Source organism: Salminus brasiliensis, chromosome 16 (genome assembly GCF_030463535.1).
Source record: "Salminus brasiliensis chromosome 16, fSalBra1.hap2, whole genome shotgun sequence".
Taxonomy (NCBI): domain Eukaryota; kingdom Metazoa; phylum Chordata; class Actinopteri; order Characiformes; family Bryconidae; genus Salminus; species Salminus brasiliensis.
Genome location: NC_132893.1, coordinates 30,813,396 through 30,840,577, shown reverse-complemented (window position 1 = coordinate 30,840,577; position 27,182 = coordinate 30,813,396). Strand labels below are relative to the sequence as shown.

Here is a 27,182-nt window from a genome sequence, read left to right as displayed (position 1 = left end):
TGATAATGGATGAAGCACCAACCATCATTCCAGAGAACATAGTAGTTCCACTGCCCCACAGCTCAAAGCTGTGGGGGGGCTTCATACCCCTCTAGCCCACACCTGGCGTTTTAGGCATGGCCAATAGGTTCATATATATTTATCTGCTCCAGAGAGTCTTATTCTATTGCCAATTCTTTTTATTTTTTTGCTGCTACCTCCTGTAGTGCCTGTTTTAAAATCAGCTGAATTGTGAATCGTTGACTCGCTCGACTCGCTTATGCATCCTTTAAAACGGCCTGTTTCAAAGAATCGACTCTTACACTGAATCGCGTCACCCCGGGCCGCAATTTCCTTCAGTGTTCGCGGGAAGCCCCGCCTCCCTTTTCCTCACGTCATTGCGCTCGGTCGCGTTCTCGCAGGCGATTGGCTGCGGCGCCCGTCAATCGAAGCGCTTATCGGCAGCCTGTAGGGAGGGGTAAGAAAATTATAAGGTCATATGAATTAGAGCGTCGTTAAAATGGAGATAGTGGAAGGGTGACGGGGGATGTTGAACGGAAGGATGAACTGAAAGGCGGTGTGCAGTTTAAGCGGATCCACATTTTAATAACAAAGCAGAGGGAGCAGAGGGAGGCGAGGGAGGCAAGGCAGTGCAGCAGCACCACCGGCGCGCGCGTGTGTGTATGTGTGTGTGTAAACGGGAAAACGGGAGGAGGTTTCTCTTCTAAAGCCGATCAAGGTGGGATTGAGGCAGTATCTGCCACCATACGCACTAGTCAGTGACTGCGGACACGGAAAACGAGGTAGGTGAAGCTCATCACTTGCGGCGTTTGCTCCGTTTCCTTTCTATGAGCTGCTCCGTTTCCGGCATCGTGTTGTCCGCGTGAAATGAAGGCAGTGGATGCGCTCGAGCCCGTACTGTATGATAATAATCGTATTATATACACCAAGAAGGAACGGGACACTACTCTGGCACACTGTGTAGTGCGCTATTGTGTGGTTTTATTTATTTTTGGACGCAGCCGGGGTCTCTCTCGGCTGTCCTCCCCACAACCTTGTCCATGCGTGAGGAGAGGAGAGGAGAGGAGCTCGCCGGCTGCAAGGAGGATGTCGTTGTGCATTTATTTCCAGGCCTTACTTATCTATCTATCTCCGTGCCAATCACGTTTAGGGCTTCTCCTGACCAGATCAGCTAATGGGACCCCCTGCAGCCCAAGCCAGCCCAGCATCGGCTAATCTACCACTACTACTATTATTATTATAATAATGGGTGTAATTCAGCATTACGCACAAGCAGCTAACAGCAGCGCACCTGGCCTGGCCCGAGTCAAACCCTCAGGGAGATGAAGTCACAGGGTGGGAATAAATAAAGCTATAAAGCAGTTTGATGGCTGCTAAGTTAAATCGCCTTATTCGGTCAGTGCTAGGCTGTGTGGTGGCGCACATGGCTGGTGTGGGTTAGCTAGCCCCTGTTCTCCAGGCTGCATTAACTGCTGCAGTACTACACTAGGGCAGTATGGCTGATGGGGGTGAGGGTGGCTGCTGTGCATCACGGCAGGCGAGCATAATGAGGCATGCAAATGGTCTGAAGCGTCTCTAAACACGAAGAGCCAAGTGCTTTGTGAGCATAAATGGCTTAACGTTGTAGATGTAAGAGATGCTAGTGGGTGTAGGTGGGCGTATGGAATCCCCCCCCCCCCCCACACCCCACCCCCTCGTGCATTGCAGGCAGGCAGGATTCCCCTCATCATCGCATGCTGTGCGTGGACCCTTGGGGAAGCTGTAAAGGGCCCACTGTCACTGGATATGAGGTAGAGCTAGGCTCTTTTTTTTTTTTTGTCCAAATGTTTGTGGACACCCCTTCTAATGAATGCATTCAGCTACTTTAGGTTGCACACCCCTTGGCATGTCCCTGTGGAGAATTATTAGTGTTATCTGTAGGATTTCTAATAGAATAGGACTCTCTGGAGCAGATAAACATGAACCTATTGGCACTATGCGGCACTATGAAGCCAGTAGCGGGCTAGAGGGGTATAACGCCCCCCAGCATTGAGCTGTGGAGCAGTGGAAGAACTTGGGAATGATGGTGGGGCTCCATCCAGTACTTTTGGGGTGAGTTGGGGTGGTGATGATTCAACATGCTGACCTCACTAAGGCCTTTGTTGCCTAATGCAATCAAATCCTCACAGCCCAGCCGCCTTCTCTGGACTGTGTAGTTACTCTAACATAAGCAGGATACACTCGTACCCTTGATTTCAGGAGAAACAATGAATGGGGTTGAATCAGGTGTCCCAATACTTTTGTCCATAGTGTGTATATTGTTTAAACTAGGTTTTTGAAGTATTCTGAAGCAGCTAGTTAATGACTTTCATTTCACCTTACTGTCAGGTGGGGGTGTCATGTGTAAAGCACACAACATTTTAGATTTACAAGGTAAACAGTGGACAGTAATATCCCAGAGTTGAGTCCCATGTTGCATGTGGGTGATTTATTCCTCAGTACTAAGCACAGTATCATATTTTCAAAGTACATCAGAGGGTCATAATATTTAAGTTATTAAGTGGAATCCATGCTAAAATAATGCACCAAATTCATATTAGGGTGGCACCCTCCAGGGTCCATCTTCAGTACCTTAGTAGACAGTAGTCAGGGAACATAGCTGCACCATACTCGTACGCTCCCGTAGACTTTATCCTGACTTCAGGTCTTTTCTTATTCATTAAAAACAGTTGAGCTAATTAAACAGTTAAACAAACATGCACATTTTAAGTGAATGTAGCCCTGAAGGACCATAATGTACCTTTGTGGTTACATTTCATACAGTTTGTACCCTGAGAAGCAACAATGTGCCTGGACAGTATCCTTTTTCTGACCATGTACAATCCCGACAGGGATTTAGTCATTCTTGGAGGTTTGGTTCTGTTCTCTTTCCTTCAGATGCCACCAAAGGGAACATTTAAACACTATGGCGATATTGTTAATTAGAGCAGATGCTAGAAATCTACTGTTTATTTAGTGTAATGTGTTTTTAATTGGTGTTTTCAGCTCATGCTCAGCTGATCACATGGAGAAATACCTTGAAATACCCCTTTACATTAGAAATCAGTATAGCCGCGTGGCCCCAAAACTGCTATAAGGAGTATATGCACAGCTTTAGCCAGTGCTGTACTGTAATACAGACCAATTTTCACTAGTACCTCTCTCCTGTGGTCCTGCAAATGCACCCAAAGGGTACAAAGTCTTGGGTCTTGGGTGAGATGAAATTCAGTGCATAAAAAAATGTGTTGCTTTCCATACTGTAATGTGGCTGTGTTTTCATCAGGGTCGATTCAAAGGAGCCGTCCGGTTTGCAGGCCTCGTGCTAGTGTTTATGTTTATGCGGCCGGGCAGGATGTCCAGACTGACCAAGTAAACATTTTGTTCCTGTGTCAAAGCTGGAGTGACTCCATGTCTGACAGAAACGGATCAAATAGGGAATGCAGACACATCACTCACGCATTGAAGAATAGCAATTGCCTTAATAGAAGTAAAACTAAGGGTGTGTGACGCGATGATATGTCCATCATCATCATCATTATCACTATAATCAACAATATCATGATAACATGTTCCAACAAGATCCACTTTTCTGATCTGGAACGCTGAACATCTGCCCGGATCATAAAAAGACACATTTATGCCAAATGTTTGTGGACACTCCTTCTAATAAACACATTCATCTACTTTAACTTGCACCTATTGCTGATACAGATGTGCGAATGCACACAAACACACACGCACACACAGCTTGTCTAGACCCTGTCGAGAAGTACTGCTGATAGAATAGGACTCTCTGGAGCAGATTACCATGAACCTGTTAGCACCATGCTCACCTCACTAACATCCTCACCTCACTAAAGCTCTTGTCGCTGAATGCAGTAAAATCCTCACAGCAATTCTTCTCCAAAATCTAGTAGAGAGCCTTCTTCTCCGGACAGTAGAGACGGTTACTCCAACAAAAGCAGTTTTTTTGTAATTCCCTTGATTTCAGAAGAAACAATGAAGGAGCAGGTGTCCCAATACTTTTGTCCATATAGTTTATCAGTTATACGAGTCCGCAAAGAAGAAAAACAAGAGCCAGTGGATAGAAGCTGCATATGCTTCACAGCAGCTGACCGAGGACCTCAGCCCACTCGGTCACAAATGCAATATAGTGCATATCGTCGCTGTCCAATGAAAAACCTGTATCTCCAAAATGGTGACTTTACAGGAGAAGGGAAAATGGCCTTAACTTTGCCTGGAAGTCAAAAATAAGAGATTATTTAGAGTCATTTAGAGAATCTCTATTCGTCCATTCATCCAGAATTATTGACCCTGTGCACCGAGCAGCTACAGGGTTCCAACCATGGGGGAAACTAAAAACTGCCATAATGCATGGAAATGCATGTTTTCCATTGGTCAGCAGCGATATGCAGATATTATTGTAGGGGGTGGGTCATGCATTTCTAGATGCATTTTAGGAGATTAAGCTGTAAATGTTTTATTGGAATATGGTGGCCTTGAGGCCTCTGCAATCTTATCCTCACTAAGGAGTATCTGTTGACGGCCTGATCTTTAATTTATGAGAGCGAGGAGCGCTCCTTGACTGTTGCTCCTTGTCCTGATGAGTTTATAATGCAGGTCAAAGTTCATAGGTTGGTGTCTGCTGGCCTAATAGTGTCTTATTTTATGATCAGGCCCAAACTTAGTTTTCTTTAATGTATGTATGTATGTATGTATGTATGTATGTATGTATTTATTTGTCCTGGTTTAGTACAGTGCATCTAATCAGTGGACAACATAAGTGTTTTTCATTCATTGTGTGCGTGTGCGTGTGCGTAAAATGCACCTTAGATTAGAATGAAAAGCTCCTTATCTAGTCAGTAAGTGTGTGTTTCTCATCAGTAAAACACTAATATTAGAATAAACCCCAAAGACAGAAGTCATTCACACAAAAACTCATGGTTTTACATCACTATGTTCATTAAAACGTCTCCAAAGCTGTCCTCGAGGAAGTCTACGACTCTCTCCACACGTGTCCGCATATTTCTTTTTATTTATACTGAGATTTTCCTCCCTCTGTTTTTGAAAAGATTTCCGTCCGACGGAACCGCTTGCTGGTGCATCCCAGCCCTGTATGGGGTGACAGTACCTGATAAAGAGAGACACCAAAACACCGCAAATAAGGAAGAAGAAAACACAGAGGTTTAATCCCAAGTTGCACACCGCTCCTTATGTAGTGAACTACACTAGTCTGGAGATGATGGATCTAATCAGAGCTTTGTCTGTCTGTAGTAGAGCAGTAGTTACATTTATTTATAAGTCAAAATCTGAAATCTAGTGCCTCTCTGCACGTAGATGGTGTAGTTTTATGACTTGTGTAGTTCACTATATAGGGACTAAGGAGGTATTTGAGATTCAGACAGAAATATGGATGCGTTGTGTAGCCAAGAATCAGAATCAGATTTATTGGCCAAGTATGTTCACACACACACACACACACACACACACACACACACACACACACAGGGAATTTGTTCCGGCTGTTAGTGTCTCTCCAGTATTAACAATATACAGTTACTCTACATATAATTTACAGACAGGACAGCAGTTTCATCTAGACGGGAGCCAAAATGCAGACAGAAACCTCCAGATATGGGTGGATGGGGCCGAGTATTATTTGGAGTTCTCCTCCAACACCTGGTTTTAGAGCTGTATATGACAATATTTTATCGTATCATGATACATTTTGTTATGGGAGTACACAATATGCCTTTATGAGTGTATTGTGAATATCGTCAGTGCTTAAGGAGCCCTGATTATCTGCATGTTTCGTTACAAAGAGTGTAATCAGTCCTATTTAATTATATATTAAATAAATTATATATTAAATAAAAAATTATATTATATACACCTGGTTTGATCAATCTGGGCTTAATGATGGTGAATCAGGTGAGCTGCTGCTGCTGCTGCTGCTGAAGATGGAGTTGAACACATCTACGCTGTGCTGGCTGGACTGGGGGGAGTCCAGGAGAAGCCTGGAGGAACTGAGCTCTGTTCTTCAGACTAGCTCACTGACAAGATCTCACTACTTTCTTCAGAATGTGTTTTGTTTACCTGCATCTGTTCTAATGAGATCTAGAGTAAAGAAAACTGCTGAGAGACTTACAATAATGTGCTTAGGTGCCTAAAACCTCTTTTGCATATCCACTGACCTCAGAGTTGTTGTTCGTAGGCATTATTGTGGATGCAGGTGGTCTGATTCCCTCCTAACTGTGTGTTTATGTGGTTTTCCTTTGTAGGATGTTGCGGCTGGCATGTTCCACAGCCCTGCTCTTCGTATTCAGGCTGCTCCTCGGCTTGCCTTGGCTGCAGGTCCTTCCGGCCGCTCTCATCTTCTTCTTCGGCACTGGAGGATGGAAGTCCTTCCGGGTGTTCATGAAAACCATCGGCCGAGATTTGCAGTAAGTGTGCACAAGTGTACAGACATGACCGCGCACACGTGGTGGAACTATAAGGGTGTAACGGTACTTTGTCAAACAATAAATTGTGACGCAAGATTGGGACAGCGTGGACTGTGAAGGTTGCTCTTATCAGCTGCATGCTAGTAATTAGATCATCTCCAGTCTTAGAAGGGAAAGACGTTTTATTAGTTAGGTCAGTCAGCCGTTGTTTTATTCAGTCCTGTTGCCACAGGTGTATAAAAACAAGCCCCTAGCCATGCAGTCTGCCTTTCTTACACACATTAGTGAAAGAATTAATGGTACTAAAGACTTCACTGAACTCCAGCGTGGTTCTGTATGTAATAGGAGTCACCGCTGCACCAACAAGTCAGCTGGTGAAATTTCCTCCCTCCTAGATCTTCCTTAATCAGCTGTGAGTGGTGTTATTATTGAACAGTGGAAGCGTTTAGGGGCCAGGAAGAGTCCGACCACGTAAAGCTACAGAGCAGGGTCAGGGCTGAGTGCTGATCTCGATTGAGATGTCTTGGAAGCTCCTGTAGGTGAAACGTGTAGGTGTCCCAATACTTTCGTCCATATAGTGTATTAACCGGAGACCCTGTCTGTAAGCACTAGGGACTTTCTAGCCACTTGGGCGTCATCCCTCAGCTATTGGCCGTTTCTGTGATAAAGGGGATTGATTCCCTCAAGCCAGTTTGACGACCCTTTCCAGTACTACAGACCCTGAGTGGCTCAATGGCGACAGTGCCCCCAGTAGATTTGCTCAGGAGAACCCCAGCAGGTCTGACCTGTTTACTCCTTTAACAGAGTAAAAATGGTTATATTGTGATTTGCATTGAATTTGCATAGTTTTCAATACTTTTTATATCAAATGCAAATATTTGCCTGGATTTAAGTAAATTAATTTAAGTAAATTTTAGCTCATATGGTTTCTCACATACTTTCTCAGCAAAATGAGGTCAGATTATTCATTTGCGTTTTCCAATCAGAGCTGGTTTGTGTCTGTTTGATTATCTCTGCGGACGGAGGAAGATCTACAAAGATAAACAGTTGCAGTTAGTGGAGCTGAGGCCGCCATTCTGGGTCAGAGGTCTCTGCTTTGGTTCACCATCATGTGGGAGTGCACGCACCCACCACTTCCCTTTCACCACCAAATCTGTGGTCATGTAAGACTTGGTGTGCCACCTAGTTGGCTCTGTAGTAGATGCGTTAGAAAAGTGTGAGAGAGGGAGGGAGAGCTTTGAGCTATGATCAGCTGTATAAATGAGCTTTCTTTGGCCCAAAAAATATTCAAATTCCATCCTTGACCTTTTTGAAGCTTGGTAAACGTCTTTTATTTGGATTAGCTCATCCTTAACGCAGGTGTGTTGTGTGCGTGTGAGGCAGTTCTTCTGACATTTACTTCAAGCTACATGAAAAGTTGACATAAAACAGATCAAATTTCAGGTTCGATACCAACTAATTATTGTATTTTTGTTGGATGGCCGAAACCTGACAATAAAGTGTATATCTGTGTCACCCTGAAAAGCACGTGTGACCGCTCAGTTGAGTTGCCCAGTTAGGGTAAAGAAAAGTGTTAGCAGTACAGATAACAGCACTACCGGCCACCATGTAGGAGACTGGGGTTCGATTCCCGGTCTGGGTCACTATGCTGCGCTACACCTATAAGAGTCCTTGGGCAAGACTCCTAACACTACATTGCCCCGCCTCTGTAATACGAGTCACCTTGTAAGTCGCTCTGGATAAGCTAAGTCAGCTAAATGCCATCAGTGTAAATGTAAATGTATTCACCTGCATTAGCCCTTGTCCAGGGTGAAGGACAGCTCTTAGTACAGATGTGAACAGGATCCAATGAGTCTCTTAAACCCAATGTGATCCAGTCACACAAACCACCTTCATGCGTATGACCATAGCGCATCCCTTGACGAGTCCTTTAAGTAAACTTCTTACCCTACGTTCATCTACCTCTGTACCAAAATATTAAAGGCTCAAATTCACGTTGTATTATTTTATGTACCAAAACAGCCATCAGTAATCTGTATGAAACCACTTTCTAACCTCTGTTCATGCCTTAAATGCAAATGTTCTTTCTGTCCTCTGTTCTGATTGGCTGCCTGTATTCTGTCCCGTTCAAATGCAGCCAAGGCTGAAATGCTCCTTTAAACTGCCATAGGTTGAGTAGGCAGATATACTGAATGTAAATGTGGTGTTGTGATGCAGGTTAGGTTCCATATTTGGGCCGTAAGTAGCAGGAAAGGAACGCTGTATGTAGTTTGTACACCACATCAAAAAAAACAAAACACAAGAGTAAAGAAATCCATGATATGACTGTCTGCCAAATACCATAAATGAAAATTCAGTGTGATCGCAGGTATTTACTGCAGATGCATTCAGAACACATGGAAATGGCAGGTGTGACCTGCAGTACGTCTCACTGTGAGCTTTATTAACAGATGTTCATACCAGATGTAAACTGGACCTTAGTGTGCTGAGATCTGCCTGTTTTATTGTCCTGTTCCAATATCCCCAGCCTCTAATCTGATTGGCTTGTTTGTCTTCCGCAGCGCGGCCGGTGTGCTGCTGAAGGTGAAGCTCAACGTAAAGCGACACTTGCGCCAACGTAACACCATGCCCAGGATCTTCGCAGAGACGGTTAAGAAATATGGTGACAAGACGGCGCTGATCTTTGAGGGGACTGGCGAGAAGTGGAGCTTCAACCAGCTGGATGAGTATTCAAATCGCGTGGCCAACCTGCTCTACCAGCGCGGCTTCAGGGAGGGCGACGTCGTGGCCCTGTTCATGGAGAACCGCTCGCAGTACGTGGGGCTGTGGCTGGGCATGGCCAAAATTGGTGTGGAGGCGGCTCTCATCAACTTCAACCTGCGACTGGAAGCCCTGGTGCACTGTGTCAACATCTCCAACTCCAAGGCTGTGATATTCGGCAGCGAGCTGACCGATGGTGAGAGGCCAGCAGGAGAACGTTATAGCGGCTACTTCTGGAGATCTCCAGAAGAGTTTAGTTTAGTAAGCCTACTACAACTGCAGAGCATTCTGAATGGCGATTGTCCATTCAAAGTAAAATGTAGTCCAGGTCTAGGCTTAATCCTTGTCTGGGAAATGGACCATTATGTATTCTGTGAGCATACCAACAAGTTCTTATCCGTCCTTGAAGAGTTAGATTAATAATGGCATTCGATTTGTAGCAGCCCAGGTTTTTAGACTTCACAAATATAGGCTGGACGGTAGGGCTAGGTAGTTAATCAAAAATCAGTTAAAGGCCAACATTCAGAACCTCTAATTGACGTAATCTTATCCATGTTGATTTTTTTATTATTAACTTTCCCCATGTACCACAAGTATTCATGGACCACCCCCTTAACAGCACACTACTACACGTGTAATCACGTGACTCCGCCCCTTCTAGTCTGCTACATGGAAGCAACACCGAGGAGAACTACAGAACCAACTGAGCACCTCAAGCAGCTTATATAATCATAACCATGATCAAGGTGATATGTTCAATTAATCATGATATTGATTTACGCTCATATCGCCCAGAACTACTTCACAATTTATTTACATTTAGGGTCAATACTGCCTATAGGGGGCTACAGATTTCTGCTAAAAGATAATCAGCCTGTGTAATTGTGAGTTACAAGAGGCTCAGAGTGGCTCAGCGGTTTAATGTGCTACCACTGTGGCCCTGGAGGTTGTGAGTTTAAATCCTGATCCTTTGCCATCGGCAGCCAGACTCAGAGAGATCACAATTGGTCTCTCCAGGTGGGTAGATGGTGCTCTCATCCTTCTGGGCATGCTCATGTGTGGCGCTCTCTCCCGGCACTTTCTTCCGAGGCAATTCCGGGCAGCAAAAATTGTAGATTTTAGAGGTTTAGGTACGGCGTCTGCTAAATGCTTTAAATGTAAATGTAAAAAAAATATATATATAATATGTTTATAATTTGTCAAAATGTTCCCTATTTCTCCTAATTTTGTGCTGCCAAGTAACCCATCTATATATAAAGTTAGACATTAGATTAGAATTTATTCATTTAGAACCCATGTACAGTGAAATGTTAATTGCGTATTTTAGTAGTTTTAAGTAAACCATGCTTTATTGACCTGATTATCAGTTGTGAACATTAGTCACCTCTACTTCTAAACTTTTTGTGATCCATTTCATCCTGAAACAACATGAGGAAAAGGATGAAATTACGAAAATGCTGTAAAATAATATATATATATATGTAGTGATATTTTTTATCGGCCAACCAATAAATTGATCTGTCCCCTAATATTTTGCAAGGCTTTTTGCAATCAGATCAAATCTATACTATACTGCAGTAGTGTGACCCTCCTTAACTGGCATCAGATCCTCCCACTATAGCTAGATTGATTGAGAAAGTCTTGTGAAGTCAGTAAGGAAATGGGTGGAGGCCGATTGGAATTTAGCTGGCAGACCAGTTTTGTACAGTAAGTAAACCTCATTTACTACACAGCACTCGTAGTCAGGGAAGCATGCCCTGTTGCGTAAGTGCTTGAGAAATTAACAGGCTAGTAATATGAATGGGAAGTGAAACTTGGCCAAAGGTGAACATGAGTAAAAGTCTCTGGAATGAAAATAGACAGCGTGCTGGAAAACGAGGCTTTTTTTTGTATGTTGTAATATGATGGTCATCTGAGTTGTAGTCAGTTTAGGCGAAAGGTGGTGGTGGTGATGGTGAAAGCCCGACATGCGGCAGCAGCACTGCAGTGTGATGAGTAGATGTGTTCATCCTGTTGGCCTTTCAGTAATTGGAGACCGTGCATGGAAAAGCAGGCTGGATTGAGTCAGCAGCTTCCATTATGGATTTAGCAGAGCCAGGCGTTTTATTGTTGGGCCTGTTCGTCTTACTGAGATGTTCCGACTGTGCTGGATATGTTATTTCTCTCTCTCTTTCTCTCTCTCTTTCTCTCTCTCTCTCTTTCTCTCTCTTTCTCTATTTCTGTCTTTTCACCTTCACCCTGAGAGTACGTAGCAAGGCGGGGTAGTTGTGAAGATTGAATTTGCTTACTACAGTCTGCAGTGTTGTGGACAGCTTTTCTTTTTACTAATAAATAATAAATATGATCCTCTGTTATTATTTTATTCATCTTGTGTGTCTCTCTCTCTATCTATCTATCTATCTATCTCTATCTCTCTCTTTCTCTCTCTCTCTCTCAGCGATGTGTGAAGTGCACAGCTCTATGGGGAAGACGGTGAAGCTGTTCTGTTCTGGAGACTGGGATCCCAAACGTGTTCCTGAGGGAACAGAGTGCCTCGAGCCGCTTATAGAGAGCGCCCCCACGCACAAGCCCAGCCAACCACAGCGCGGATTCACAGGTAACTCAGATCCCGTTTAAGAAACCAGGTGGAGAAAAGGCCCATATGACCGAATACATTCTGAACATTCCTGTTTTTCTTCCTTTTACCTCTAGATCGTCTTTTCTACATTTACACATCTGGAACCACTGGAATGCCAAAAGCTGCTATTGTAGTGCACAGCAGGTAAGCAGACTGTCGGCTCTCTTCTTTCTCTCTTCTTTTGCTTTCTCAATTTCTCCTTTCCTCATTTCTTCTCTCTTCTCCTCTGTTCTCCTCTCTTATCTTCTCCTCTGTTCTCCTCTCTTATCTTCTCCTCTCATCTTCTCCTCTGTTCTCCTCTCTTATCTTCTTATCTTCTCGTCTCTTATCTTCTCGTCTCTTATCTTCTCATCTCTTATCTTCTGTTCTCTTATATTCTCCTCTGTTCTCCTCTCTTATCTTCTCCTCTGTTCTCCTCTCTTATCGTCTCATCTCCTCTCTTATCTTCTCCTCTGTTCTCCTCTTATCTTCTCATCTCTTATCTTCTGTTCTCTTATCTTCTCCTCTGTTCTCCTCTCTTATCGTCTCATCTCCTCTCTTATCTTCTCCTCTGTTCTCCTCTCTTATTGTCTCATCTCCTCTCTTATCTTCTCCTCTCTTATCTTCTCCTCTGTTGTCTTTTCTCCTCTATTCTTTTCTCTTCTCTTGTTCTTTTCGTTTCTCTCTGCTCATTTCTCTCCATCTGTTCTGTTCTCTCCTTTCTTCTCCTCTGCACTCCTCTGTTCTTCTCTTCTGTTATTTTTCTTTTCTCTCCTCTCTTCTCTTCACTTCTCATTTCTTCTCCTCTTTTCTCTTGGCAGACTGTAGAATAGGGATATCCTGATGCAGTTGTTTTCTGTCACCCAGATTCCGATCTGATCTTTGTGTTGTCATAGAAAATACATCTGCTCAAGTCTACAAATCAGTTTGTAAAATATATATATATATGAATGATCTTGTTTATTGTTTTGTGGATTACCTTCTTAAGAACAGATGACCTTTGTTTTGTGAACTGCTTGAAATACATATGGTGAAATCACCACATCCATGCTGTGCATGCACTGCGATTTTATATGATGGTCGGGTGACTAGTTCAAACCCAGTCAACACGTCCACACATCTGAAAACACGTCTCACTGCTACAGGTTGTGTCTGTTTATGAAGCCTCTTGCACCAACATGGATAGAGCCCAGAAAAGAAACAAGGCTCACAACAGAATCAGACGAATAACTGAAATAAGGGTAGATCAGATTGGGACGTTCCTAAATATAAATGCAATGGTGTATAGAAATAAATAGAAATTTTAAAACACAAGAAAATTATTATTTCATCTTGATTTCTCTTGATGGACCTCTGTTGATTTCTCATCATGACTCTCAATCTTCTTCTCTTTGGGTTTTTTCTGCAGATACTACCGCATGGCTGCTCTGGTGTATTATGGATTTGGGATGAGGTCGGACGACGTGCTGTACGACTGCCTCCCACTTTACCACTCAGCAGGTGAGATGCTGCCTCCGATTCTGTGCATTTCCTGCTTAAGAAACGCTGCGGTGGGGGAGTAAGCGATGGCACTTCCTGTGATTACCTCAGCTGCTCTATCCTATGTGTCTTTCATGTCCATTTTAGTTCAGAGTAGGTTTGAGCACCAGTCCTGTTGTGCACTAGTCTAATCTAACAATCTCTGATCCATTAGCGAGACTGAAGGCTGCACTGCAGACTCCTAATTGAGCCATTGAAACTGCTGACCACAAGGTTTCCCCATTCAAACACATTCAAATCATGATTCTTCTTTGTGCCACCTGTAAATCCGGTAGCCTCCATAATGCACTTGTCCACCTGAACATTGACGCAGGCTGTTGTATTCGCGGAGCTAAGCGCTTTCTGATGTGTGGAAGCTACACCACAGTGGTTCAAAACAGTGAGCGGTCCTGGCTTTAGGCCAGGTCTATTTCTTCAAAGGAACTGCAGAGGTGTTTTTAATTAGCATGTCTGATGACCATAGTGTGTAGAGTTTGATCATCATTAATCATGTGAACATGAATCTTTCATGTTGGAATAGCCAAGTCTGTAAATTGGTGGTCTCCAACCCTCCTCCAGGAGAGCTACACTGTATGGACAATAGTTTTTGGACACCTGCTCATTCATTGTTTCTTCTATAATCAAGGGTATTAAAAAAGTAAAAGAGCTTATCCTGCTTTTGTTGGAGTGATTGTCTCTACTGTCCAGGCAAAAAGGCTTTCTACTAGATTTGGGAGCTCTTTGCTCTGGGGATTTAATTGCATTCAGTGACAGGAGTGTTTGTGAGATCAGGATGTTGGATGATCAACACCCCAACGCGCCCCTTCCAAAAGTTTTGGATGGAGCAACAGCCATCATTCCAAAGAAAACACAGTTCCACTGCTCCACAGCTCCATGCTGGTCTGTGCCCCTCTAGCCCATGCTTGGCATTGGGCATGGCGACAGTAGGACTAGACAGGCTGTGTGTGTGTGCATTTGCATTAGATGCAATAGGTTGCTGAATGCAACCATTAGAATGGGTGTCCACAAACATTTTGACATAATAGCGTACCTTCCTGCAGGTCAGTTTCAACCTAAATCTAACATACCCTGTTCAGCCGGTCAAGGGCGAGGTGGTTACCTCTCCAGAAGAAGGGTATAGCATTGCATTTCATCACAGCCAGACAAAATCCCTGTATCTCCATTTTTGCCTTTGCTACCTTTTTTACTTTCTGACATTAAAACTTAAAATTGTGCCAAAATGTTATGACAAACGGACCAATAGAAATTCTCCAAAATTTTAATGGAATTAAAATCGTTCTCCATTGACTTCCATTGAAAGTTAAAGTTATCCTTTTAATGTTAAGTTGCCATTTTGGATATATTATGGTTTTTCTTTTTCATGACAATAGCAATATTAAATTGTAATATTAGCTCTAAATCTTGGGAGTAGTGCCCTCCTGCATGCCCTTAAAGTGAATCAGTGACATATCCATGTAACTGAAATGAAGCCTAGTGTGTGAGGACCGTTACATGCCTTGTGTTTTTTAGCTCTAAGGTTTTTTGTTCTGTGTTCCAGGTAACATTGTGGGTGTTGGTCAGTGCCTGATTCATGGTATGACCGTTGTCATCAAGAAGAAGTTCTCAGCGTCAAAATTCTGGGACGACTGCATCAAATACAACTGCACTGTGAGTGTCGAACCTGTAGGAGCACGTTGCCGCTGTCCACAGAGTGTTTGTACAGTAACATGCTTCACAGCTAAGAATATTCCTCCTATAAAATCACCGTTTAAGAGAAGCAGTGTTGTGCTGTGACCACGGCAGCCAATCCTGTAGTTTTGATTGATTATTGGTGATAGGATTCCAAAGGGCAGACAGAAACGTGCCACATTGAGTTTGTCAGATCTGGCGGCTTCTGTCTGACTCCTGACTGTTCTGACCCCCCCCCCCCAGTTAAGGAGACATTTACACACCAACACAGGCCAACAATCGAGATCAGATGCAACACTAGGTGTAGCGTTAGAGTAGATGAATCTGGTAAACATTTAAAGTGACCCCTGTTGCAAACAAACAAGACGACCTGCAGTTGCATCATGTAGAAGATTGACCTTTGCTGTAGGTCAAAAATGTAACCAGTGAAGCTACTATGTAATTGAGGAAGTAATCAGTCAAATCCAATCAAATCATCACTGTATATCATAAAGTTTGTGCACACACCTTCTAATGAAAGCATTCAGCTACTTTAAACTTGCACTGACACAGATGTGCAAATGTACACATACACACACACCGCTTGTCAAGTTCCTGTAGAGAAGGACTGTTAATACAACAGGACTCTCTGGAGCAGATAAACATGAACCTACTGGCATCATGCTGCCTAATGCCAGACATGGGCCAGAGGGGTAGAAAGCCCCCCAGCATTGAGCTGTGGAAGAACTGTTCTCTGGAATGATGGTTGGTGCCCCATCCAGTACTTTTGGGAATGGCTCCACCCATTCCCAAAAGTACTGGATGGGGCACCAACCATCATTCCAGAGAACAGTTCTTCCCCCAGTTGAGTGCTGGGGTTGAGGTTGGTGGTGATTGCCCAATGCTCTTGTTGCTGAATGCAATCAAACCCTCACAGCAGTGCACTCCAAAATCTAGTACAAAGCCTTCTTAGAGAGACAGTAGAGACAGTTCCCCCAACAAAAGCAGAACAAACTCAGAAGAAACAGTGAATGATAAGGTGTCCCAATACTTTTGTCCATGTAGTGTAGATTTCAGTTACTGAATTATCAGTCAGTTATCAGTAATGGGACATTTTTGTATTCTCCCTCTTTCCTCTTCCCTCGGTGTGCAGATTGTTCAGTACATCGGGGAGATCTGCCGGTATCTGCTGAACCAGCCGGTTAGGGATGCAGAGCGGCAGCACTGTGTTCGCATGGCGCTGGGTAACGGCCTCCGCCAGTCTATCTGGGAGGAGTTCATGCAGCGCTTCAACGTGCCGCAGATCGCAGAGTTCTACGGAGCCACAGAGTGTAACTGCAGTCTCGGCAACTTCAACAACAAGGTGAGCGGAGCTTGAGCCAGAGCACTTAAGAACAAAATAGAAGAGAATCCATTAGCACTATGTGTGAGACACACACACACACACACACACACACACACACACACACATTGCCTTAAGAGTCCACATATGTTTATTTATATATATATACACACCCACACACACACACATTGCCTTAAGAGTCCACATATGTTTATATATATATATATACACACACACACACACACACACACACACACACACACAGTCTTAAGCGAATATTTGGGCATCCCTGATCAAATAATGTGGAACTTATTTTCCTAAGTGAAAATAAATGAGCAAATGTATCAACTGGACACAGAAAATCATAGCTTATTGAATGTGCCATAACTTTGTACATGCCGTTTTTTTATGTATTAGAAAAAAGAGCATGGAAATAGACCAGCAAAAAAAAAAATCTTGAAATCTTTATGCTGAAGATTTGTTGTTCATCTCCATATTTGCTTTACTTTCTACTGCCACTGTGTATACACACACACACACTCTTGCTCTCATGCTGATCTCCGGATGCTGGCTAATGCATTTTTAAGAGGACATGTGGGGATGTCTTTAGTGGCTGTAGTGATTTCAGTGAGAAGGGGCTCTCTCTCTGCGCTGAGCGACAAATGAAGCCTAGCTGTGCTCTGGGTGTCCGGAATATTCCGGAAGGGCTGTTCTCAGTCAATGGTCCTGCAGACCTCTGCTCTTTCTTTAAATCCTAGACCGTCTTCTGCGTTGGTCATGAGGCATTGTTGTTTTGTCTTATTATATTATGTTACGTTACCCTGACCATGAAGAGAAGAGCGCAGTGGTTTTGGTCAAATCCAGTATTATTAGATGTTCCAAATACAGAAATACACTGTAAACTACTGGAATACTACTGTCTGCCTGTAAAACTCTAGGTTTATGTGGGTTTAGTCTAATGTTATATAAAGTCAGTGGTCAGGGAGTGTGTCTACCTGTAAAACTCTATATAACATTAGAAAAAAAACATAAAGTCAGTGGTCAGTGAGAGTGAGAGTGTCCACCTGTAATTAACTCTATGTTTATTTGGGTTTATTCTAATGTTATATAAAGTCAGTGGTCAGGGAGTGTGTCTACCTGTAATTAACTCTGTTTATTTGGGTTTATTCTAATGTTATATAAAGTCAGTGGTCAGTGAGGGTGTCTACCTGTAATTAACTCTATATACAATTAGAATAAACCCAAATAAACATAGTCAGTGGTCAGTGAGAGTGTCTACCTGTAATTAACTCTATATAACATTAGAATAAACCCAAATAAACATAGTCAGTGGTCAGTGAGAGTGTCTACCTGTAATTAACTCTATATAACATTAGAATAAACCCAAATGAACATAGTCAGTGGCCAGTGAGAGTGTCTACCTGTAATTAACTCTATATAACATTAGAATAAACCCAAATGAACATAGTCAGTGGCCAGTGAGAGTGTCTACCTGTAATTAACTCTATATAACATTAGAATAAACCCAAATACATAGTCAGTGGTCAGTGAGGGTACCTGTAATTAACTCTATATAACATTAGAATAAACCCAAATACATAGTCAGTGGTCAGGGAGTGTGTCTACCTGTAATTAACTCTATATAACATTAGAATAAACCCAAATACATAGTTAGTGGTCAGTGAGGGTGTCTACCTGTAATTAACTCTATATAACATTAGAATAAACCCAAATAAACAATTATGCAAAGTACCATCGCCCTCCAAGAAGCTCTATTTGGGCAGTAACTGAGTGTGTGTTTGTGGTCCAAACAGACTGGTGCCTGTGGCTTCAACAGCCGAATCCTCCCCTATGTGTACCCCATCCGACTGGTCAGAGTGGATGAGGAGACCATGGAGCTCATCAGAGGACCTGATGGAGTGTGTATACCATGTGGTCCAGGTTAGCATCCAGATACATGTAACCCACTAATGCACATGCAAACACACACACACACACACTTGCATTCACAGTCATTTAAAATGTATATTATAAATCTAAAAGCAAATGCAAGTTATGGACATTGTAGCCATTATTTTTAAGGTCCACCTTTCTCTCATTCTCTCACTTGTGTTTCACGCCCTCCACAGGTGAGCCTGGTCAGTTGGTGGGCAGAATCATTCAGAATGACCCCCTGAGACGCTTTGATGGCTATGTCAACGAGACCGCCACCAATAAAAAGATTGCCCAGAGTGTCTTCAAGAAAGGAGACAGCGCCTACCTGTCAGGTACGCTCTTCACAGCCACACACCCACAAAAAGACCTGGGTTTATTAATAGGCAGAACCAGTCAAATTAGACTCAAAGATGAGTCAAACCAGTGTTTTAGGTGAACGCTGCTCTTCATACCGAAGAAAGCTGAAGCTGAGTGTTTCTAAATATACTCAAAGTCTAAACAGCTGTTATTAAAAATGATGTTTAGGATCTGTTGGGCGAGCCGTGTTTGGAGCTGTTGTGAAATACTGTTTATACCACAGTTTGCAGTATCTCACAGTATCTCACAGTATCTCACAGTAGCAGCACTCCAAACATGTCAGAATCACCTGGAACCTAACAGCAGCCGTTAGAAAGAGGAGGACAGGAATAACATGACATTACTGCTCTTTTGCAGGAGATGTGCTGGTGATGGACGAGTGCGGCTACATGTACTTTAGAGATCGCACAGGAGACACGTTCCGCTGGAAAGGAGAGAACGTCTCCACCACCGAGGTGGAGGGCACGCTGAGCCGTCTGCTGGACATGAAGGACGTGGTGGTGTACGGTGTGGAGGTGCCAGGTACAAGGATTCCTCCTTCTTCTCTGCTCTCATCGGCTTTAGTTTATTTGTGTTTCTTAAATGTCTTTCTTTCTTTCTAGCTTTTCCCCATCTCCCAGTTTTTCTTTTATATTTCTCTCCTTCATTTCTCCTTTCTTTTCTCCCATGTATTCTTTACATTTTCTATTTGTTCTAATTATTCTATTTTATTATTTCTTTGTTTTTCTTATTTTCTTTTCATTTTATTTGTTTTATATCTTATTCTCCTCCCTGATTTTTTTTTTAATTGTGCCTCCTTCTTTCTTTATTTTTCTTCTCATTTTTTCTATTTTATTATGTTTTTTTTATTATATTTTTTATTAAAGAAAACTCATTTTCTTTTTTTCATATTTTTCTTTTATTATTATTATTATTTTTTGTTTGTTTGTTTTTACTCTTTTATTTTTTCTTTTTCTTGTATTATTTTTATAATTTTTATAATTTTTATTTTTTTTCTTACCAAGTTTTCTTGTTTCCCTTTTTTTAAGCCGTGTACAGTTTTCCTATTCATGCAGTTTCTCTCCCTCTCTGTTCGAAGCTGGTTTAGATGTGAGCGTATCTGACACATCTTTCCGTAGCTGTCTTTACTCTGAAGTATGAGCCGGGTGTGGAGCAGAGCGAAGGGCTGGGTTGTGTAATGTGGGCTCTGCTGGCAGTCGTAGCAATCCAGCAGTCTGCTGGAGCTGCAGTGATGCTGTATTGTGGATTGTGTGTGATTATGGCTGGGCGTTTGCCTCTGCACTGTGCCACTTTAACACTGCTGAGCTCAGCTGAGCTCTCTGCTGCTCCAGCTGGATCCCATCGGACTATTTCAGGACTCGGGCCTGGAACTGTTAGGAGTGGGCGTGGCTGTTCGGATATGCAGATATCCAGACTCGACTTGGTATTTAGGTAATCAGTAAGACGTGTAGTTTGAAAAAAAGAGACCTCATGTATTAGCTTGTAGTTTTGTACTCAAATTCTTTTCTTTTAGAAATATAGCTGTCACTGTTTCATGAGCATCTTTACATTTTGAGCCTAAATCTAGTTTCAGCTAGATATACACAAAAGTTAGTCAGATTAAGCTTTAGTCCAGTTAAAATTTAACATCGTTAGACAGTAGTGGGTGCGGAGAGCCTGGGAAAGGAATAAGGAGCGCTCTGAGAAGAAACCCTCACCTTCACCACACAGCGCCGAGAGAGTGGAGGAAAGGTTATTAGTGCTGTTGAAAGGAATGGCTCAGCGCTGACGTCATACGCTCTGTGGTCGAGTTTGCAATGTGAAACATTTCCACGGGTCTGAATCAGTGACTGACTAATGATTTGGTGAGTGTGTGCTCTTACCATTCAGATCTGCTTCATTTTAATCCAGAGTGACTCAGCAGCTGCTGCTCTGTTCTGAGGACCTGCTTACTTGATTTAAGCTCTTTTTAGATCTGTTGCAGCGCCCGCTGGGCTTTTTGACAAGTGTTACTGCTGTTAAGGGTGTGTGTGCGGGTGTGTTTGTCCCCTGTCTATTTCTGCTGTTGCCCTGTAAGAGTGATTCTGTTTAATTGACGTTAATTAGAAAACGATTAAGCGCATAGTTAAATCTTAACTGTCTGATTATTTAGGCTGAATAATAAAAACTGACTGAAGACAAAAATATGGAAGATTGAACTCACGGCACCGTGTTTTAATGTTGTTTTATTATATCTGATCATTGTTTAGCATAAGTACACTTGAGGATTGTCAGTTTGAACATTTCAAAAATTCCTTCCCTGCTACTCCTCGCCAGGTGCGGAGGGTAAGGCTGGCATGGCAGCCATTGCAGACCCAGACAACACCACCGATCTGGAGAAGTTCAGCAGGGAGCTGGAGAAGGCCCTGCCTGTCTACGCACGTCCCGTGTTCCTGCGCTTCCTGCCGGAAGTCAACAAGACAGGTGAGACACTCCTGTGTTCGGATCCTACACATTCCGGGAGACCCCTGCGCTGAGCACTTTCCAGGGGTTGCTTAGAAGTGGAGCGGAGTGCACTATTGTAAACGATTATTTGGACATTTTTTTATATAAGAAATGCTGGAAATTCCCCCAACACACATTTAGTGTTTATAGTGTGTTTTTTTTTCATATTATGAAGTGTACTAATGTAGTTCATAAATAATGGTTCAGATAAAACGTTAGAAATGTCTACAGGAAAGTTGGAGATTTTTGACATAATGTGAATCTGCCAGTTGCTCTAGAAGTTTTTTGTTTATATTTTGTAAAACATGGATGTGGACGTCCGCAAGAAGCGAGCGGTTAAATTAGTTTGTGTGCTTTAAAAAAAAAAAAAAGAGATAAGAATATAAGTGAAGAAGTGCATTGGGATGCGAGGCAGCAGGGATGACCATCCCTGGATTTAGGGAGTCCTTTTGCTTCTTCCTTGGCTTTCTTTTCTCCTTGCATTTTCATTGGCTGGATCGTGACACCATGACATGACAGGTCCAGATATTTAACATGATATATAATCTCACTAGAGCCGATTTTGGAGCCCCAGCGGAAAATCAGGGCTAAAATCACGTGGTGTGAACTCTGCATTAGGACTAACGCACACTACAGGAGGAGCTTCATGCCGTGCTTCAAGTAGAACGCTGACACCAGCAATATATACAACAAGAAGCTGAAGTTCATTTTACACTCTGCTCATATAGATTTAATAGAATAAAATACAGGCAAAATTAACACCAGGTACGGACAGAAACCTTGTCCGTATCCGTATTTAACACTAAGCATAAATGAGCCTTTCGTCTGTCTGTTTGACTTTGAAGGCGTGTCCCCTTACAAAGCCCTTACCTCATCGTCTCTCTCTCTCTCCCTCTCTCTCTCCCTCTCAGGGACCTTCAAGTTCCAGAAGACGGAAATGCGTCGGGAGGGCTTTGACCCGTCCGTGGTGTCCGACAGGCTGTATTTCCTGGACTGCACTAAGGGATGCTTCGTGAAGCTGAATGCAGAACTCCACCGCTCCATCGTCTCAGGAAAGCAAAAACTGTGAGAGAGGCCACTGCCGCCCCGCCCGCGCCATCATATAAAACCCTGCCCACCCCCCCCAACCCCACCCTCAAAGAGAAAAAAACTCCCCCCTCCACTGCCCCAGCCCCTCGTTACCTCAGCATCCACAGTGAGGGGCAGCAGGACTGCATTCAAGCTCACATTCAAGTTCCCCGTCCCGCTCATCCGTTCTGGCACCCGGGAGCGCATCACAAGGAGCGGCACAAGGACACTTTTGTCAATCGCTGAAGCTTTTCCTCCTCTGCCTAATCTGCACAATGGCTGCTGGCCCGCAAAAACGTGTGGTTGATTTGAGGGGAAAAAAGGTAAATAAGCAACCGAAGAACAAAAAGGGCGCTTCACTTCCACTCAGTATGTGGGTTTCAAAGCAAGTGTCTTCTTGAAGGCACCTCAAAGCCCTGCTTCTGCTCAGCATCGGAGTTTGAGGATGTAACCAAAAGTGCATGGGTTATCGTGCAATAGCAATCCAGCCCTGGCAGAGCAGTAGACAGCCATAAAATGACACAGGCGATGCTATTTATTTACTTCTGTATGTGCACCAAATATATTTAAGTTGTAGAATAGCTTACCATCTATTTATGAGTCAGTGTGTGTTGTATGACATCGAGCCTCTGTGCTACATCATGTGTTGTATGCTTGCCAAATCTGTGCCTGGCCATAGAGGGCAGTTCTTCTCCTTTTTTCCGGTGTGAAATCACTGCATCTGGAGGCGTGTAAGGCAGCACATGGACTGTGGATTGTGCGTGCGGTGTACAGTAGCATTGTGCAGAGTGGGCTCGGAGAGTCGGCTTCCGGTCCGTTCGGAGACGCCGCTTTTGTTTTTGTGCTGGATTTTTCCTCGATGTCTTTGCATGGAGGCTCACGAGACAAGCGCAGCGCTCCGGTGCTAAAGAACACCACCTCCACCATCTTCGTAGCAGCATCCCCTCCTAGCTGAACAAGCTCGAAACTCTGGAAAAAAGCGAAGGCGAGGAAAACAACAACAACAACAACAAAAAAGAGCAAAGAAAGGGAACACAATTGCTCCGTCATTCTGACCACCCCAACTTATCTTTGTGTTTTAATTGCAGCATCATGAATGATCAACACAAACAGAGCACTGTGCCTTACTGTGAGCTCAGCACCTGGTCTTACAGGCCTGGTCCCAATCCACTTCTCCAAAACCCCCTCGCTTCTCATTTCCATCCTTCCTAGCTTCTGCCCACTTGCTTTGTCCACTTCCTAGGTCCCCTCTGCTTGTCGGAAACATGCCGAGTCATTGTTTGCGCATGTTTGGCTGAGCCCCTTCCTTTGGCATTTTTCCATTTGGACTCTGTGTCTTATTTCCTCTCCCAGCATTTCTCCAAATCCCCTAATCCACAAATTTCGCTCACCCCCCCCACCCCATGGTGTGTGACCGCTCTATTCATTGTAATTAGAACCCACCTTTCTCTCCCATCAGCACTCTAGACTTTCAGTCTGTCCACCATCCAGTCTGTCTCCTACTCCAAAGCTCCATTTAGAAACCAGAAGCTACTCTTCTCATTAGCCAAAAGATCATGTGTTTATTAGAGACTGTGGGACTGAAAACATGGATAGCTGAATTTGTCCAAGAGAGCAGAAGCAGCGGACCTGATCTGCCCCCCCCCCTTTTTTTTCTTTTCCCCCGTTTCCAATAATGACGCCTGTTGTTAATTTATTTATATCTGTATGTGTATGAGGGTTTGTGTGTGTGTGTGTGTGTGAGTGTGTGCACATGTAAGGAAATGGCTTCTTGTGACTGCTCTTAGGTGTTAGTCTGAGTCACTGTTTTTGTTCAGAGCTCTTATTTAACTCAGAGTTCAGTACAAAGAGAGGATGGTTGGCTATGTTGTTTCTGTGTGAGCAGGAGGAGCCCAGAGGGCTGCTTTTTGATACTTTGCCCTCGCACTTAAGGCCAGCAAGGGCTGCAGATGCGCTGGTCGTTAAGTTGGAACGTGTTGTCTTTAGTAGATCCCTGATGGCTGATGATATCGGCTGATATTGAGGTTCTGTGAACAGAATTCCCAGCCATAAAATACTGGGAATTTGGCTCATCTTTTAAAGCTCACTTTTAAGGACTAAAAAAAAGGTTTCATTCACCCTATATGAAGATAACCTGCAAAATCAATGGAAATTATTGATTAAAATGAGGGGAAAAGTGGAAAACGTGTATTTGTTTTAAGACTTTGTGAGTTTGAGTGTTAGAAATGTGACCCAATCCGTCAGAAAAACCTAAAATAGCCTAAAATTCTAACATTTTAATTAAAATAGAAATATTAAATGGGAAATATTTGGCATGATGATATCAGATCTATATTTTTAGGCCCTTACAATTGGTAGCAGTCCTTTTTTCATATCCAGCGAGTCCTAGTTTTAGCCAGTGTATCCATCCCCCTAGCACACTCCGCTGCATTTTGCAGGATTTTTTTTTTTTTCAGTTTTTCAGTTTGTAATTTTAATTGTTTTATAAAAGATTTGTTCTTCCTCACTGGAATGGGTTGACCTATATTGCTCTGCTTAAGTGTGTCTTGGTTTGTCCTTTTTTTCCTCTCTCATTTTTGTTTCTAGGCTTGCTCTTGTATTTGTTGTGGGTGTGTGTGAGAAACAGAGAGGGGGCAAACACTCATGAACTCACCTGAGGTAGATTTGAGGCCGAATGCTGAGCCATCAGTTTGCTGCCTGTTTAATCAGCATCATCCTCAGCTGGGTGTGTGTGTGTGTGTTTGCACATGCCTGTGTGCATTTCTGGGCACATGCGGTCCTATGACGGCAAGTAGTCAATGCCTGGCGACTTTGCTGAGGCCTCTCTCTTCTGAGCGTACCTCCTGACTCCAGACAGAGGCTCGTGGTTATTGAGAAGCACACGCTTGCTCCCCTCCAGACCCACATATCTCAAAATCCTGTATTTCTGGAGTGGAGGCTTTTATGGGATGGTGATTGACTTTGCTGTCCGTTAAACCGTTTCTGCTGGTCCGTTCCCTATGAAGCGTTTACGCAGTTGAAGAGGGTTGATAAGACTGTGGCAGTGATGCGCAGCTCCTACGCAGATATCCAGTTTAAACAACAAATGAAGTCTTAGAGGAAGTAGTCTTGCAGCTGCGCCCCCCCCCCTCTCTTCTTTATGTAACTGTGAACATAAGCTGCAGAAATAAAGACTGTATAAGCTGTTCGCACATCTCATTCAGTTGTCAACATTTCAAATATTCTACAGTAAGTACTGTATTTGTCTGAATGTTAAGACTGTCAGCTGCAAGTCCACTGCTTTTAGGCTGAAGGATGCTGTGTATGACTGCCTATAAGTGTGTGTGTGAACGTGTGTGTGTATTTTTCTGTGTTTTTCTTTTTCTGTTCTGTGTTTTTAATGGACCTGTGGGCCAAGGGAAAAAAAAACAGGGTGCAGTTACCACTGTCACCCTGCAGAGGGTACCGTTTCCCCCTCATTTGACCAAAACCACATTAACACTGACAGCTCAGAATGGCTGCTTCGCTCTCAGTTCAGTCTGATGTATCGATGTGGTGGTGTTTGATTTGTGTCGTATTTGATATTTTAAACGTAATTTACATCTCAACATTTATGTTTTGCTCTGAGAAGACACTGTATTTTCTTTTATATTAGCTTTATTTGCTAAGGACCAAGGAGGGATTGACTTGCTGAAGCTGCATTCAGAGCTTAGTAAGCTCACTTTTGACATCTACCTAAAGGGACACTCTGATCAGACTGGGTTGGTTTGCTTTGAGGTGGATTTTGGGGGGCCAGGCTGTTCCTTACAGCTTCCTTCCAGACATGTAGCCTGTCTGGGTGTTGAAAGGTGACTTTTTGTGGCTCAAATTGTGGCTGTTAAACACTGTTTTTGTTCAGAGGCCTCATTTAACTGTATCTGACAGCCCCTAGTCGCTAGTGTAAATGTGTATGTTGCACTGTTGGATGATCTTAATCTTCATCTTGATCTTAATAAGCTGCAGTAGGGACGCCTCTGTGGTGGCCAATCACATGTTGTGGAGTTTGGTGCCACCCCAAGCCCCCAACACACCCCCACACTATCCTGTTCAGCCAACGTTTATTTTTACTTTGCTAGTTTTCCAAAAGTTCCTCCTCTCACCTTCAGGAAACATCAAGAGATGGTGGGCAGGAGGTTTCCTAGTCTGTCTGGAGTGTCCCTTTCAGGTAGCAGACGGAGATCTTTTGTTTTCGTTTAAGAAAATTCACCAGTGAAATCAGCTGTTGTGCACTCCCCCTTTTCGCATACTCCACAAAATAGGGGGCTTCAAATGGTTCTTTGAGGGATGTCCTAGAAGAACCACTTTTGGTTTCATAAAGAACCCTGTTGGTAATGGAGATGTGTGAGTAGAAGGAGAGCTTTGCATCGAGTAAAGCTTCCTAAGACTCGTAAAAGCTTCTTCGGCAGACTTTGGTTCGCTTATGAAACCGAAAGTGGTGGTTCTATCATCAGCCCTTGATTTTTGAGGGGGTGTCACAGGAAGGGCTTGCTTTATTGATGGTTAATTCAGACACTGACTAATTATGCACTCTACATGGTAGCCGCTTGTGAGGTACTAAGCAGTCAAACCAGCGAGAACCTTCTGCATCGTCTCAAAGTTCTCAAAGGGGAACCATCTAGTCAGTCTGCTGGTCATTAATGCACCTTTTTTTTGTTGGCCATTCCTCGTTTTCTGTTTGGTACTCAGGAACATCTTTATGCCGTTGTAGATCAGAGAAGGGAAAAAGTGTGTTGGGCCGGTGGCTCAGTTAGTAAATAGTGCACTGTGTGTGTATGTGTGTATGTGTGTGTGTGTGTGTGTGTGTGTAGGGGGGGAGGTGTGTGAGGTGTGCTGTGTCACACTGAAGTCCTCTTGTCTCGAAGACTTAGCTGTAAATCATGCTCTGGAGAAGAAAAAAAAAAGACATGGCATCTGAACTTCAATATTAATAAAAAAAAATTTAAACAAGGCGTCGGGTGGGTGTGTGTTTATTGTTTTTTTGGTGGTTGTTCATCTT

General features: G+C 43.3%; 1 protein-coding gene across 1 annotated transcript; it reads left to right on the top strand.

The window, feature by feature from the left end:
• The first annotated feature begins 460 nt into the window (after positions 1 to 460).
• Positions 461 to 27,128, top strand: slc27a4 (solute carrier family 27 member 4). Its single transcript, XM_072658666.1, has 13 exons — positions 461 to 782; positions 6,300 to 6,461; positions 9,023 to 9,417; positions 11,659 to 11,817; positions 11,913 to 11,982; positions 13,226 to 13,317; positions 14,894 to 15,003; positions 16,157 to 16,366; positions 18,160 to 18,286; positions 18,475 to 18,612; positions 18,995 to 19,159; positions 20,933 to 21,079; positions 22,012 to 27,128. The coding sequence occupies exons 2-13, from the start codon at positions 6,301 to 6,303 to the stop codon at positions 22,167 to 22,169; spliced, it is 1,932 nt and encodes a 643-aa protein (XP_072514767.1). The 5' UTR covers positions 461 to 782; position 6,300; the 3' UTR covers positions 22,170 to 27,128.
• The last annotated feature ends 54 nt before the right edge of the window (positions 27,129 to 27,182 follow it).